This window comes from Acanthisitta chloris, unplaced genomic scaffold (assembly GCF_000695815.1).
Source record: "Acanthisitta chloris isolate BGI_N310 unplaced genomic scaffold, ASM69581v1 scaffold10441, whole genome shotgun sequence".
NCBI classification, from domain to species: Eukaryota; Metazoa; Chordata; class Aves; order Passeriformes; family Acanthisittidae; genus Acanthisitta; species Acanthisitta chloris.
This window is the reverse complement of record NW_008656518.1, coordinates 72858-88513: the sequence shown is the minus strand read 5'-3', so window position 1 is coordinate 88513 and position 15656 is coordinate 72858. Positions and strand designations below refer to the sequence as shown.

Below are 15656 nucleotides of genomic sequence, written 5' to 3'. Positions count from 1 at the left end.
TTAGGTCAGTATGGGCTTTACCCTATATGTTTGTTGTTGTTTTTCAGATGTTCCTGGACCAGTCCTTGACCTAAAACCAGTGGTCACAAACAGAAAGATGTGTTTGCTTAACTGGTCTGATCCTGAAGATGATGGTGGCAGTGAGATCACAGGCTTTATTGTTGAACGGAAGGATGCCAAAATGCACACATGGAGACTAGCAATAGAAACAGAGAGATCTAAATGTGATATTACAGGTCTACTTGAAGGGCAGGAATATAAATTCCGTGTTAGTGCCAAGAATAAATTTGGTACTGGTCCACCTGTTGAAATAGGACCTGTTCTTGCAGTTGATCCATTAGGTAAGATGACTAATTTCATGGAGTTGTTAAAAAAACATAGTTAATGTGAGGTTAATCAACCAACACTTTTGTGTGGATTCCTTTCTATACAGAAAGGGTATTTTACTTTCTGACTACATAGGCATCTGCCTTAGATCATTTACTACAATCAGACTTCTGAATCAGTTCTGTAAAACTACTGTGGTTCTTTATGGAACAAAATACTGATGCCTACTGATACGCTTCTTGGATTTTTTCCACATACATGAGAAGTTTTATACTAGCCGTAATCATACTCAGATTCTTTACATACAAAAGCTATGGTTTTAAAAAGCCAGAGCTACTGCATTCATATGATTTAAAATTTTCCCTTATAATTTTTCTGTATTAATAGGTCCTCCAACAGCACCTGAGAGGTTCATGTACACAGAGAGGACGAAGTCAAGCATTACACTTGATTGGAAGCCTCCACGTAGTGATGGTGGCAGTCCTGTCTTAGGATACATTGTTGAGAAGAGGCGACATGATTCAAAAGATTATGAAAGAGTTAATGCAAGGCTCTGTCCAAAAACATCTCTTCTCGTTGAAAAACTTGATGAACTTCATATGTACGAATTCCGTGTCAAAGCTGTCAATGAGATTGGAGAAAGTGAACCATCATTGCCCCTAAACGTAGTTATACAAGATGATGAAGGTATATCTGCTTTAAAAAAATCCATATAAATATCTTCAGAACACTTCCAGACAATTTCTCTGTTTCATCTTCATCTTCACTCTGTCACTTTTCTTCTTGCTTTCAGTACCTCCAACTGTTACATTACGTTTGGCTGTGAGAGGAGATACTATCAAAGTCAAGGCAGGAGAACCAGTTAATAGTCCTGCTGATGTGACAGGTCTGCCAATGCCAAAGATTGAATGGGATAAGAATGAAGTTTTAATTGACCAAACATCCGATGCATGTAAGATAACCAAGGAAGAAGTATCTAGAAGTGAGGCAAAAACTGAACTTATCCTGCCTGCAGCAGTGAGGGATGATAAAGGCACTTATACTGTGAAAGCTTCCAATCGTCTTGGCACTGCATTTCGCAATGTGCATGTTGAAGTGTATGGTAAGGATGCAACATGTTATTAAAATGACAGCTAATAAAATGCTTTTCCCTTTGTCTTAATGTGGCTTTATGCTCTATTACTTCCATATAGATCGTCCTTCTCCACCAAGAAATCTTGCTGTTTCTGATATTAAAGCAGAATCATGCTATTTAACATGGGATACACCTCTTGATAATGGTGGTAGTGAAATTACCCATTATATTATTGAGAAACGTGATGCTAGTAAGAAGAAGTCTGAGTGGGAGGAAGTCTCCAAAGGCGCTGTTGAGAGAAGATTTGGGGTAATTTATAGAATACCTTTATTACAGACTTTAGTATACCTAACAATTAACAACAGTACATATCTAATGAAAGCTGCTGCTTGCATAGATACCTGTGCTCATGCTCCCTTTAGACTCCAGAATTACTGGATGAATGTTGCCCATCCATGTATCTGTGTTGTCCCTCATGTGATAAAACAAAAGAAATTGTTTGCTTTTGCTACTTAAACTCAGCTGAGCTAGAAGACATCTTCCTTTCCATTTCCCAACATTTTTCATTGTTTTACAAACTGCAGAAACAAACATGGCGACATTTTTATTTATTTTTGTTCTTATGCACAAGAAGTAAGAATATCCTTAGAATATTACGTACAGCTATGTAATACATAAACATGGGTATGTCAATGAGATTCCAGGACAGAATTTCAAGTGAAAGCCATTGCATAACTCCAAATAAGTTTATTCTGAAAGTAGCCATGTATTAATTTACATCTTATTTTTCAGGTGTGGAATCTTGCAACTAATGAAAAATATCAATTTAGAGTCCGGGCTGTAAACAAATATGGAATAAGTGATGAATGTCTCTCAGAAAAAGTTGTTATTAAGGATCCATACGGCCTTCCTGGACCTCCTGGAAAGCCTAAAATTTTGGATCGCACCAGATCATCAATGCTGGTGGCTTGGGAGCCTCCTTTGGACAATGGTGGCAGTCCAATAACTGGCTATTGGTTGGAGAAGAGAGAGGTGGGAGGTGTCTACTGGGCACGTGTCAACAGGGCTCCAGTAACAAAACCATCAGTAAAAGGTCTAGAGCACAATGTGCTTCGTTTGGCTGAAGGTGTTGAATACCAGTTTAGAGTTATGGCTGAAAATCTTGCTGGAATTGGCCCTCCCAGTGAACCATCAGATCCAGCCTTAGCAGCAGATCCCATATGTAAGTACATAATTTGTATGACTATTTTAAAGGACTGTATCACATCAGTACAAAAAATGTGTCACTATTGTTTCTTTTCTTTTAGTGCAATCAATTGAATGCTTTGTTTTCATTAAAGCAAAAAGAGTATATTACCACAAATAATTTCCTGATTTGCTGTTCTTCACCATTTTAAAAATAATTAGCTTTAATTTACATTTTCTACCTCATTTATGTACCTGATACTGTGATTGCACCAATGCAGACATTGCCAAATACGCTTCAGAATCATATTATTATGTTATCAGTTTACTTTATTGTCAGAGACTTCAATCTTTATGCCTTTTACCTTATGTATCCCTTAATAATATAGGTAATATATGTAATTGGTATGCATGTTGTATGATTATGCACTCTATATATGAAAGAAGAAAATGAAAACACTTGTATTCTTCTAGAAATTATTCAGAAAAATATAGGAAGATACTAACTCTCAGGTAATTTTTACCTGCTCTTGTTTTACAAGTTGTGCCTGGCCCACCATCTTGCCCAGAGGTCAAAGACAAAACCAAATCATCTGTAGCTCTTGCATGGAAACCTCCTCAAAAGGATGGTGGAAGTCCTATAAAAGGATATATTGTTGAAATGCAAGATGAAGGTAGTACTGAGTGGAAGAAGGTGAATGAAGGAGACAAGCTCTTTCCTACTTGTGAATGTGTTATTCCTGACTTGAAAGAGCTCAGAAAATACCGGTTTAGGGTGAAGGCTGTAAATGCTGCTGGAGAGTCAGAACCAAGTCCTGCAACATCAGAAATACCTGTCCAAGATATTCTACGTAAGTGTTCTTGCAATTAATTTAGGTATTTATATCTAAATGCCCCTTAATGCTGTGAATTTTCAAGCAGGATGCCAAGAAAGCCACGGTCAAAATAGAATAAAGAATTACACACAAAAAATGGAACAAAATTTTGACACACATTTTTGAAAGTGTCATGATAGCCATTACCAGGGCATGATGCAGTAGAAAACTGAGGAGCACCTGCAGTCATACTAAGGAAACAGTGTGCATTTTGTTAAGAAATTACTACAACAAATTATTCTATTTCCTTTTTGCACACCCAGCCTTTCTCACATAAACATGCGTTCTGCATGTTTGTGGGACATTTCAGCTTAGTGCTGATGGAAATTTACTTTCAGTAGCTCTAAAATTTGTATATTTAAACATTTTTGCAGAGGAACCAGAAATCTTCCTTGATCTTGGGGCACAGGATTTGCTCTCCTGTCGTGCTGGCACAACAATTAAAATCCCAGCTGTTATCAAGGGTCGTCCAGTTCCAAAAACATTTTGGGAGTATGAAGGAAAAGCAAAAACAGCAGCAAAGGTTAGTAAAAGAAATACCCTTTTTTCTACACGTGTTTCTAGACATTTAAGCCTATCTTCTTTTATATTTATGTGATTTTCCTTTGTTTTTAGGAGGGTGGTCATAATATACCTGAGGAAGCACAGGTAAAACAAACAGTTATATTAACTTTAGTACTGTTGCATTTTTCAAACATAAATATTTAAAGTTGATCTATAACTTGTCTTTCTTCCTATAATACACAGGTGGAAGCATCTGATACACGTTCAGAGGTCATCATCCCTGAGTGCAACAGAAGTCATTCAGGACGATACAGTATTACAGCAAAGAACAAAGCAGGGCAAAAAACAGTGCATGTCAGAGTCAATGTGCTTGGTATGGTTTGCAGATATTGAAGTATTCAAATACTAGGTTTTACTCTTATTTTTCTACATACTTACGTAAAAATTTGTCATGTTTTAATCTTAACAGATGTCCCTGGTCCACCAAAAGACCTAAAAGTAAGTGATATCACAAGAGGTAGCTGTAAACTTTCATGGAAGATGCCAGATGATGATGGTGGAGATAGAATCAGAGGCTATGTTGTTGAGAAAAGAACTATTGATGGGAAGGCCTGGACTAAAGTCAATCCAAACTGTGGTAGTACTTCCTTTGTTGTACCTGATCTCATATCTGGCCAAGAGTATTTCTTCCGCGTACGTGCAGAAAATCGTTTTGGTGTTGGCCCTCCTGCAGAAACCATCCAACGGACCACAGCCAGAGATCCAATCCGTAAGTAAAACTGAAGTCAAATAAATCCTTTAAAACCTGATGGTACTGTACAGTGGATTTATTCACATTTCTGTTTCGGTTGTGAAGATCCTCCTGATCCACCTATTAAATTAAGGATTGGCCTTGTAACCAAGAACACAGTGAGCTTGACATGGAAACCACCAAAGAATGATGGTGGAGCTCCTGTTACACATTACAATGTGGAATGTCTCCGCTGGGATCGTACAGGAGAAGTGAAAGAGACCTGGAAGCAGTGCAACAGACGTGATGTGGAAGAAACAAAGTTTACTGTTGAGGATCTTGTAGAAGGTGGAGAATATGAATTCAGAGTCAAAGCTGTAAATATAGCAGGTCCTAGCAGACCTTCAGGCACTGTTGGCCCACTTGTGGTCAAAGACCAGACATGTAAGTACTAACTGCTACCAGTAAACACAAATTCATTTTAAAATAAGAAGTATACATACTTTTGTATGTTATTTTTTCAACATTTCATTGTAGGTCCACCATCTATTGAGCTCAAAGAATTTATGGAGGTTGAAGAAGGAACAGATGTTAAAATTGTGGCCAAGATAAAGGGTGTACCCTTCCCCACACTAACATGGCTAAAAGCTTCTCCAAAGAAACCAGATGACAAAACACCCGTGCTGTATGATCAACATGTCAACAAGATCGTTGATGAAGATACTTGCACTTTATTGATTCAGCAGTCTCGCAGAAGTGATACAGGCTTATATACTATAACAGCTGTAAATGATCTGGGAACTGCTTCTAAGGAGATGAGACTGAATGTTCTGGGTAGATATCAAGAACTCTTATGCATTGCATAAATTGAAAGCATTCATTTGATACTTTAGTGGCACTTGAATTAACTTTTCTTTATTAAAATGTATCTTCTAGGTCGTCCTGGACCTCCAGTGGGGCCTATTAAATTCGAATCCATTTTGGCTGATAAAATGACAATATCATGGCTTCCTCCATTAGATGATGGTGGCTCAAAGATTACAAACTATGTTATAGAGAAAAAAGAAGCAAATAGGAAGACATGGGTAGCTGTTACTAATGAGCCTAAGGAATGTATATTCACTGTACCCAAGCTGATGGAAGGCCATGAGTATGTGTTCCGCATTATGGCACAAAACAAATATGGTATTGGAGAACCTTTGGATAGTGAGCCAGAAACAGCACGAAACCTTTTCAGTAAGTTGAAATATGCTTTCAAGTGAAGTCACTTGTTTCCAAATGCTGGTATGTGTACGGCATCTGTTGAATACTACTACTATTTCACCACGTAAATTTTCTAGAATAGCTTGAAGAGTTTTAGCATTAGTTGTTAGTTCTTAAAAGCATATGCAGTACTTAAAAATATTTCTCTCCCTCCTTGTTGCATATCAAATACTGTATCAATATTTTAAAGGTTTAAATATATGAATAACTATCTGATAAGATTCAGGTCATTCTGTGTATTTGAGGCATTACTAACCTCATATACCAGGAAGAGTCTATTTCCTGCCTTAAGTTTAGAAATTTAAATTAGAGTAGTTCTGATGTAGAAGGAATGTTAGGCTGGCAAGAGAAAATCATTCTTAAAACACCCAATTTTAGTGAAATGAGATAGTGATGAGGAAAGGCAAAAAAATAAGTTGTGATGATTGTTGTTTGAAGGAAAGATGCTTTTTTTTCACAGACTTATATGTACCTGAATGGGGATGAGAAACTGAATGAGAGAAGTAGTCTTGTGCAGATGGGTAACAACCTAGTGCAATGGTGACCGTGAGAGTGCATAGCTGTTCTGCACTCTTGCTATCTCCATGTTTCTTTAGCATATTGTTTTACAAGCTATGTGCAAATTTTTTTCCCCCAGGTGTTCCTGGACCTTGTGATAAGCCAACAGTTAGCAGTATAACACGTGATTCAATGACTGTGAACTGGGAAGAACCAGAACATGATGGTGGCTCACCTATTACTGGTTACTGGTTAGAGCGCAAAGAAACTACTGGAAAGAGATGGACCAGGGTTAACCGAGATCCTATCAAGCCAATGACACTGGGGGTTTCCTACAAAGTTACGGGTCTTATTGAAGGCTCTGAATATCAGTTCCGTGTTTCAGCTATCAATGCAGCTGGTGTTGGCCCACCAAGCATGCCATCTGATCCAGCACTTGCTAGAGATCCTATTGGTAAATATTTTAAATTCTTTCTTTAAAAAAAAAAGACTGAAAATATTTAGATAAGAACATACAATATATTGTTATGCTGATTATATTTTTCAGCCCCACCTGGCCCTCCTATACCAAAAGTTACTGATTGGACAAAGTCTTCTGTAGACTTAGAGTGGACTCCACCAATAAAGGATGGTGGTTCTAGGGTCACTGGCTACATTGTTGAGTATAAAGAGGAAGGAAAGGAAGAATGGGAACAGGTAAGTGGAAAGCTATTATAGAATCTGCATTTCTTCTTTCTTTGTCTATCAAAATTAATTTCTCCAGAAAAACAAATTTTCTGTACACAGTTTTGCTCTGCAAATTGTTTTCCAAAAGTTTGCATTTTTGCACCATAATTATCTTCATATGTTTAAAATATAAGACCAAACTTAAAAGTTAGTACTTTCCCCTCCTCAATAACAAGTTGGCTTTGCAATTCCTAAACTTAGAATTTTATATTTCTGTTTAAAGATGTGAGAAAATATAGAGGTAATTTGTGATTACAAAAAAAGCCCAGACCAAGTTAAAACTGGCACAAATGGGAAGTCTTGCTGATACCAGTGTGCCAAAGCATTTACAACTACTGTGACCCTACATTTTCCTCCTTTTTTCAGTGATGCATTACTGAAAATTTAACTGGTGCACACTTTGGCTATAGAATTCCCTTTTAGTTTTTGCTACTCTCACATATGAGTTTATGTGCCCCAAAATACATGTCATTCTTCTGAGACCAGAGTATTGTAATTGCAGTAACCACCTTCTCTGTCAGAATTATCAAAGAGATGAATCTTCAGAATAGCTTGTATGTGCATGGCCTGTATTTCTTTACATAGATACTGAAGAATTCTATGTGAGCTAGATCCATGTATGCTTCATATTGTTGTGTTGCTATGAATCTGAAATAATATCTGATTTGTTTCAAAATTTGCAAAGAAATTGATGATATCTTGATGTTAGCTGATGTTACAATTTTTTTTATAGGCAAAAGACAAAGAAATTAGAGGAACCAAGTTCGTTGTGGCAGGATTAAAAGAAGGATGTTTTTACAAATTTAGAGTTAGAGCAGTGAATGCTGCTGGCATTGGAGAGCCTGGAGAAGTTACAGACATTATTGAAATGAAGGACAGAATTGGTATTTATATTCTTAATTTGCATTTTTAGTACCGCTAAATCAAAGTGAGAAAAAAAATTCATTTAACTTTTTTGTTCAACTCCCTCAGTGGCTCCTGATATTAATTTGGATGCAAGTGTCAGGGACAGAATTGTTGTTCACGCTGGAGGAGTAATTCGGATCATAGCATATATCTCAGGAAAACCAGCTCCAACAGTGACTTGGAGCAGAGATGACCAAGCTTTGCCAGAAGAAGCCAAAATTGAAGAAACAGCTATTAGTTCTTCTTTGGTCATCAAGAATTGCAAAAGGAGTCATCAGGGTATATATACTCTTCTTGCCAAAAATGACGGTGGTGAGAGGAAGAAGACAATTATTGTTGATGTGCTAGGTAAATAGCAACTTCAGTCCTTCTGAACAAGTACAATCTCATAAGATTCAGCATGTATACTTAAATATTGCATTTATTGCTGTGCTTTCAGATGTGCCAGGCCCAGTTGGAATGCCATTCCTTACTGAGAACCTAACTAGTGACTCTTGTAAATTGTCATGGTTTACTCCAGAAGATGATGGTGGTTCTACTATTACCAACTATATAATTGAAAAACGTGAATCTGACCGTAGAGCTTGGACTCCAGTCAGCTACACAGTTACAAGACAGAATGCTACTGTTCAGGGACTCATAGAAGGAAAAGCCTATTTTTTCCGAATTGCAGCTGAGAATATAATCGGCATGGGTCCATTCACAGAGACAACAAAAGAGATTGTCATTAGAGATCCCATAAGTAAGAATATTTTTGAGGTTTGATAACTATCATCTAACATGAATATGCAGAAAAATGCATTTACCATATTTTTTGTTTATTCACAGCTGTTCCTGACCGTCCAGAAGACCTGGAAGTAAAAGCAGTTACCAAGAACTCTGTTACACTAACTTGGAACCCTCCAAAATACAATGGAGGCTCAGATATCACCATGTATGTTCTGGAAAGCCGTCTCATTGGAAAAGACAAATTTCACAAAGTTACAAAGGAGAAAATGCTTGATAGGAAATTCACTGTAGAAGGCTTGAAAGAGGGTGACACCTATGAGTATCGTGTGAGTGCTTGCAATATTGTGGGGCAAGGCAAGCCATCATTTTGCACTAAACCAATCACATGCAAGGATGAAATTGGTAAGTACCTTTTTCATATTCCTTTTGAAAATAGCGGTTGCATTTATTGATTTCTTACTTTTTCTTATTAATATTGCTGCCATTTGTGGGTATTGTGTTTTTTAATTTTGTCTTTCAGCTCCTCCCACACTTGACCTTGACTTTAGAGACAAGCTTATTGTTCGAGTTGGTGAAGCTTTCAGTCTGACTGGACGTTACTCAGGCAAGCCTGCACCAAAGGTTACTTGGCTAAAGGATGATATTGTTGTGAAAGAAGATGACCGTACTAAGATCAAGACAACTCCAACAACAATTTGCCTGGGGATACTAAAATCTGTCCGTGAAGACTCAGGCAAATACTGTGTTACTGTAGAGAACAGCACAGGATCAAGAAAAGGATTTTGTCAAGTCAATGTTGTTGGTAGGTTTTACAGAACAACAGTATTGTCTGTGATTTTTAGTAGTGATTAGGATTCATTTAATTATATAAAATGCAAGATTTAAAATGTGGTTTTAGTATCATAATTTCATTTACTACATTCTCAATTCTACCTAAAAAGCTATTTGTTTAATTTTGAGTACATAGTTAACTCTGGATTGGTTTACTCAGCATGAATAATTTAGTGTTTTTACTCACATTTAGATAATATCAACAACTATAGAAAATGTTAATCACCAAATACCAAATTCCAAGCATTATGGAATTAAGTCCAGCGAGTCAAACACATATTAAAGAGGAATAGTTTTGAAGTCTTGATTCCTTATTAAAACTGTGATGTCAAATTTCTAATGTTATACTATATTAACTGTATTGACACTGTTTTGTGTATGTTGTTATGTGAAGTTCATATAAAAGCAAGAGTATGCTTTATTTTTTTTCAAACAGATCGCCCATCACCTCCAGTAGGCCCAGTTATATTTGATGAAGTTTATAAAGATCATATGGTAGTTTCCTGGAAACCTCCATTAGATGATGGAGGCAGTGAAATTACAAATTATATTATTGAGAAGAAGGATACACACAAAGACCTATGGATGCCGGTTACATCTGCCACAGTGAAGACAACATGCAAAATTCCTAAGTTGCTTGAAGGAAGAGAATATCAAATTCGAATTTATGCTGAAAATCTTTATGGCATAAGTGATCCTCTCATCTCTGATGAGATGAAAGCCAAGGACCGATTCCGTATGTTTTTAATTTGCAATCTTACTTTTATACTTGTATCTTTATTCTGTTTGTCATGCTCATACACTCTTTTTTTTTTTCCCTACCCCAGGGGTTCCTGATGCACCTGAGCAACCAATCATTAAGGATGTTACCAAAGACTCTGCTGTAGTGGTTTGGAACAAACCATATGATGGAGGCAAACCAATAACAAACTATATTGTAGAAAAGAAGGAAACAATGGCTACAAGATGGGTCAGAGTTACCAAAGACCCAATCTTCCCCAGTACAAAGTTCAAAGTACCTGACCTCCTTGAAGGCTGTCAGTATGAATTTCGTGTTTCAGCAGAAAATGAAATTGGTGTTGGTGACCCTAGTCCACCATCAAAGCCGATTTTCGCCAGAGATCCAATTGGTAAAATATCAAATTTCATTTCTCGTTGAAATTTTAATGTACTCTTAATTTCAGTTTTTCAATAGTTTCTTTTTTCTCTAATTTTTTTCTTTTCTTTTTCTTTTCTAACAGCAAAACCAAGTCCACCTGTTAATCCAGAAGCAGTAGACAAAACTAAAAATTCAGTTGATTTATCTTGGCAACCACCACGCCATGATGGAAATGGCAAGATAATTGGCTACCTTATAGAGTATCAGAAAGTTGGAGATGAAGAATGGAAACAGGCTAATCTTACAGCAGATTCTTGTCCTGAAACAAAATACAAAGTCACTGGTCTTACTGAGGGTTTAACCTATAAATTCAGGGTCAAGGCAGTGAATGCAGCAGGCGAATCTGATCCAGCCTATGTTCGTGATCCAGTAGAAGTAAAAGACAGGCTTGGTGAGTTTAACAAAACCAGATAAGTTTACCTAAGAACAGATATTTTTCCCCCCTTATTTTCTAAAAATTTATCTTTTTGATTCCAGAGCCTCCTGAGCTGATCCTTGATGCTAATATGGCCCGAGAACAGCATGTAAAAGCTGGAGATACCCTCAGACTTAGTGCTGTTATTAAAGGTGTTCCATTCCCAAAAGTTACATGGAAGAAAGGAGATAATGAGGTCTCACCCAAAGCTGATATTGAGGTTACAGGAGTTGGCAGTAAGCTTGAAATTCGTAACACTGTCCATGAAGATGGTGGAATTTACTCCCTGACAGTTGAAAATCCAGCTGGTTCAAAGACTGTTTCAGTAAAAGTTGTGGTCTTAGGTAATCTTTTTTATGTTCATTTTATGCCACATCTTTTTATTCTATAATTAGACATTAAGAAATTAAGGAATTTGTGGAAAATATCAATAAACCAAGTTACAAAAAATACACAGTAAATAGGGGACTAAAATTGCATGAAAAACATTAATTTATCTTGAGGTTTACTAAGTTTTGTAAGAAATGCTTTGGTCAGCAAATAAATAACAGATTCCATTATTATAACTATTAGATAAGCCTGGTCCACCCAGAAATCTGAATGTCAGTGATGTTAGAAGCGACTCTTGCTATCTCACTTGGATGGAACCAGAAGATGATGGTGGCTCTGTCATTACCAACTATGTGGTGGAAAGGAAGGATGTAGCTTCTGCACAGTGGGTAGCCATCTCATCATCCTCCAAGAAACGCAGTCATATGGCTAAATATCTGATGGAAGGCACTCAGTATCTCTTCCGAGTTGCAGCTGAGAATCAGTATGGTAGAGGTCCATATGCGGAAACACTCAAGCCTATTAAAGCTATAGATCCACTGCGTAAGTTTTCAGCTATTTGTCTTGTTTTGTTCATATTTTTCTTGGTAATTCTGAGATTGTCCTGTTGATATGACTGTGAACATGATACACTACTACTATACATTTTTCATCTTAGTAACCTTTTTTGATTTTGTATGTTAAAAGATCCTCCGGGGCCACCAAAGAATCTGCATCATGTAGATGTTGACAAGACCGAGGTTTCCCTTGTCTGGAATCGACCAGACCGTGATGGTGGTGCTGAGATAACTGGATATTTGGTGGAATATCAAGAAGATGGTGCAGATGAATGGACAAAGTTCCAGACAGTCCCTATGCTGGACTGTGTTGTTACAGGTCTACAAAAAGGAAAAATATACAAATTCCGTGTGAAGGCTCAGAATATTGTTGGTCTTAGCCTTCCAGATACAACTATACCAATAGAGTGTCAAGAAAAACTAGGTAATTTTTGGGTTATCACATTGTTTCACTGATTCCTTCATTCTTTCTTTAAGCACTTCCCCTGAAAAGGTAATTTCTATTTTACTCTAATTTCAGTACCACCATCTGTGGAACTAGATGTGAAGTTAATTGAAGGTCTTGTTGTTAAAGCTGGCACCACAGTGCGACTTCCAGCAATTATGAGAGGTGTGCCAGTTCCTACTGCAAAATGGGTTACTGACGACATTGAAATTAAACCGGATGGCAAATACAAGATTGAGACTGACAACTATTCAACAGTGCTTACTATTAAAGACTGTGTAAGAAAAGATACAGGAGAATATCTACTCACAGTATCTAATGCAGCTGGCAGCAAAACTGTGGCTCTACATCTTACAGTTTTGGATGTTCCTGGCCCACCAACTGGTCCTATTAACATTCTTGAAGTAACACCAGAACATATGGTTATTTCTTGGCGCCCTCCTAAAGATGATGGTGGAAGTCCCATAATAAATTATATTGTTGAGAAGCGTCAATCAAAGAAAGAAACTTGGGGAGTGGTTAGCTCTGGAACAAGTCACACAAAAATTAAGGTTCCACGACTGCAGAAAGGCTGTGAATATATTTTCCGCGTTCGTGCAGAAAACAAGATAGGCATTGGTGCACCCCTTGATTCAGAACCAACAGTTGCTAAATATATGTTTGATCCACCATCCCCACCTGGTAAACCAACTGTTTATGATATTACAGAAAACGCTGCAACAGTGTCTTGGACCCTACCAAAATCTGATGGTGGAACCCCAATAACTGGTTATATACTTGAACGCCGGGAAGCATCCGGTAAATGGGTGCGTGTCAATAAGACACCTATACTTGATATGAAATACAGAGTCACTGGTCTCTTTGAAGGCAACACATATGAATTCAGAGTTTTTGCAGAAAATATGGTGGGCTTAAGCAAACCATCTCCAAGCTCTGATCCAATAAAAGCATCACGTCCTATCACTCCTCCTGGACCACCTATAAATCCAAAATTAAAAGACAAAACTAAAGAAACAGCTGATCTTGTGTGGACAAAGCCACTCAAAGATGGTGGCAGCCCAATTCTGGGATACATTGTGGAATGTCAGAAAACTGGGACTACACAGTGGAATAGGATTAATAAGGATGAACTCATTAGACAGTGTGCTTTCAGAGTACCTGGATTAATAGAAGGAAATGAATATAAATTCCGAATAAAAGCTGCCAACATTGTGGGAGAGGGAGAACCAAGAGAACTGGCAGAAACTGTACTTGCAAAGGACATTCTTTCTCCTCCAGAAATAAGCCTAGATGTCACCTGTCGAGACTTAATTACTGTCCGAGTAGGGCAAACAATACGTATTACTGGTAAGGTAAAAGGCAGGCCAGATCCTGAAATAACATGGTCTAAAGATGGCAAAGTACTAGTCCCGGAGAAGCATGTGGAAATACTCCATGATCTGCCTAATGTTGAACTGCAAGTGAAAGAGGCCAAAAGATCTGATCATGGCAAATACATAATAGCAGCTAAGAACAGCTGTGGACAGGCTCAAGCTTTTGCTGTAGTTAATGTACTTGACAGACCTGGACCATGTCAGAACCTGAAAATTAGCTACGTCACAAAAGATTCTTGTATGATCGCTTGGGAGAGTCCAGCAGATAATGGTGGCTCTGAAATAACAAATTACATAGTAGAGTACCGTCAACCAAACCAAAGGGGTTGGTCAATTGTCTCCTCTGATATCACTAAACGATTAGTAAAGGCAAATCTTATAGAGAACCGTGAATACTTTTTCAGAGTTTGTGCGGAAAACAAAATTGGTCCAGGTCCTTGCATTGAGACCAAGACTCCCATCCTTGCCATAAATCCTATTGACAAGCCTGGAGAGCCAGAAAATCTTCACATTGCAGAGAAAGGAAAGACATTTGTATATCTGAAATGGAGAAGACCAGATTATGATGGTGGAAGTCCCAATTTAAGCTACCATGTTGAGAGAAAACTGAAAGACTCAGATGAATGGGAAAGGGTTCACAAAGGCAGCATTAAGGAAACACACTACATGGTAGATAAATGCATGGAAAATAAGACTTATCAATTCCGAGTTCAAACAAAGAATGAGGCTGGTGAAAGTGACTGGGTAAGAACAGCTGAAGTTGTTGTGAAGGAAGATCTGCAGAAACCGGTGCTAGACTTGAAGTTAAGTGGGGTTCTGACTGTGAAAGCAGGTGACACAATTAGAATTGAAGCTGGAGTGAGAGGAAAACCACAGCCTGAAGTTGTATGGACAAAAGACAAAGATGCCACAGATCTCACCAGATCTCCAAGAGTCAGTATTGAAACAACTCCTGACACATCTAAGTTTGTTCTCACAAAATCAAGGCGTACTGATGGTGGGAAATACGTGATTACTGCAACTAACACAGCTGGTAGCTTCGTAGCATATGCTACTGTTATTGTCTTGGATAAACCAGGTCCTGTAAGAAACTTGAAAGTCACTGATATTTCAAGTGACAGGTGTACTGTTACTTGGGACCCTCCAGAAGATGATGGTGGTTGTGAAATACAGAACTACATCCTAGAAAAATGTGAAAGCAAGCGTATGGTTTGGTCTACATACTCTTCCTCTGTCCTAACAAACTATGCAAAAGTGACACGCCTCATTGAAGGTAATGAATACATATTCAGAGTTCGTGCAGAGAATAAAATGGGCACTGGTCCACCCACAGAAACACACCCAATTATTGCAAAAACAAAATATGATAGACCTGGACGCCCTGACCCTCCAGATGTCACAAGAGTTAGCAAAGAAGAGATGACTGTAGTTTGGAATCCACCAGAATATGATGGTGGCAAATCAATTACAGGATACATTTTAGAGAAGAAAGAAAAACGATCACTAAGATGGGTTCCTGTTACTAAGACCCCTATCCCAGAGAGACGCAAGAAGGTTACTAATCTCTTCCCTGGTCATGAATATCAGTTCCGCGTCAGTGCTGAAAATGAAGTTGGACTTGGAGAACCAAGCTTGCCATCAAGACCGGTAGTAGCCAAAGACCCAATAGGTATAATACCTTTGGTTTTTTTCTGTATTTTTTAAAATATTAACATAAGAGATTGCTAA

The 15656-nt window shown here is 37.8% G+C and overlaps 1 protein-coding gene across 1 annotated transcript in view; it reads left to right on the top strand.

The window, feature by feature from the left end:
- The window catches only part of TTN (titin), a gene marked incomplete at its 5' end in the record, with an annotated part of 113176 nt that overhangs the window by 40020 nt on the left and 57500 nt on the right, over window positions 1-15656 (top strand). Inside the window, 27 exons of the mRNA XM_009084366.1 lie at window positions 48-341; window positions 715-1014; window positions 1121-1429; window positions 1521-1711; window positions 2195-2624; window positions 3130-3438; window positions 3837-3985; window positions 4078-4110; window positions 4210-4339; window positions 4436-4735; window positions 4823-5140; window positions 5234-5530; window positions 5633-5932; window positions 6597-6911; window positions 7005-7153; window positions 7917-8067; window positions 8156-8437; window positions 8529-8831; window positions 8918-9220; window positions 9339-9620; window positions 10086-10385; window positions 10477-10779; window positions 10891-11199; window positions 11286-11567; window positions 11797-12096; window positions 12241-12534; window positions 12631-15597. Of these exons, the coding sequence (XP_009082614.1) occupies window positions 48-341; window positions 715-1014; window positions 1121-1429; window positions 1521-1711; window positions 2195-2624; window positions 3130-3438; window positions 3837-3985; window positions 4078-4110; window positions 4210-4339; window positions 4436-4735; window positions 4823-5140; window positions 5234-5530; window positions 5633-5932; window positions 6597-6911; window positions 7005-7153; window positions 7917-8067; window positions 8156-8437; window positions 8529-8831; window positions 8918-9220; window positions 9339-9620; window positions 10086-10385; window positions 10477-10779; window positions 10891-11199; window positions 11286-11567; window positions 11797-12096; window positions 12241-12534; window positions 12631-15597 (9900 nt within the window). The remainder of the gene's footprint in view (window positions 1-47; window positions 342-714; window positions 1015-1120; window positions 1430-1520; window positions 1712-2194; window positions 2625-3129; window positions 3439-3836; window positions 3986-4077; window positions 4111-4209; window positions 4340-4435; window positions 4736-4822; window positions 5141-5233; window positions 5531-5632; window positions 5933-6596; window positions 6912-7004; window positions 7154-7916; window positions 8068-8155; window positions 8438-8528; window positions 8832-8917; window positions 9221-9338; window positions 9621-10085; window positions 10386-10476; window positions 10780-10890; window positions 11200-11285; window positions 11568-11796; window positions 12097-12240; window positions 12535-12630; window positions 15598-15656) is intronic.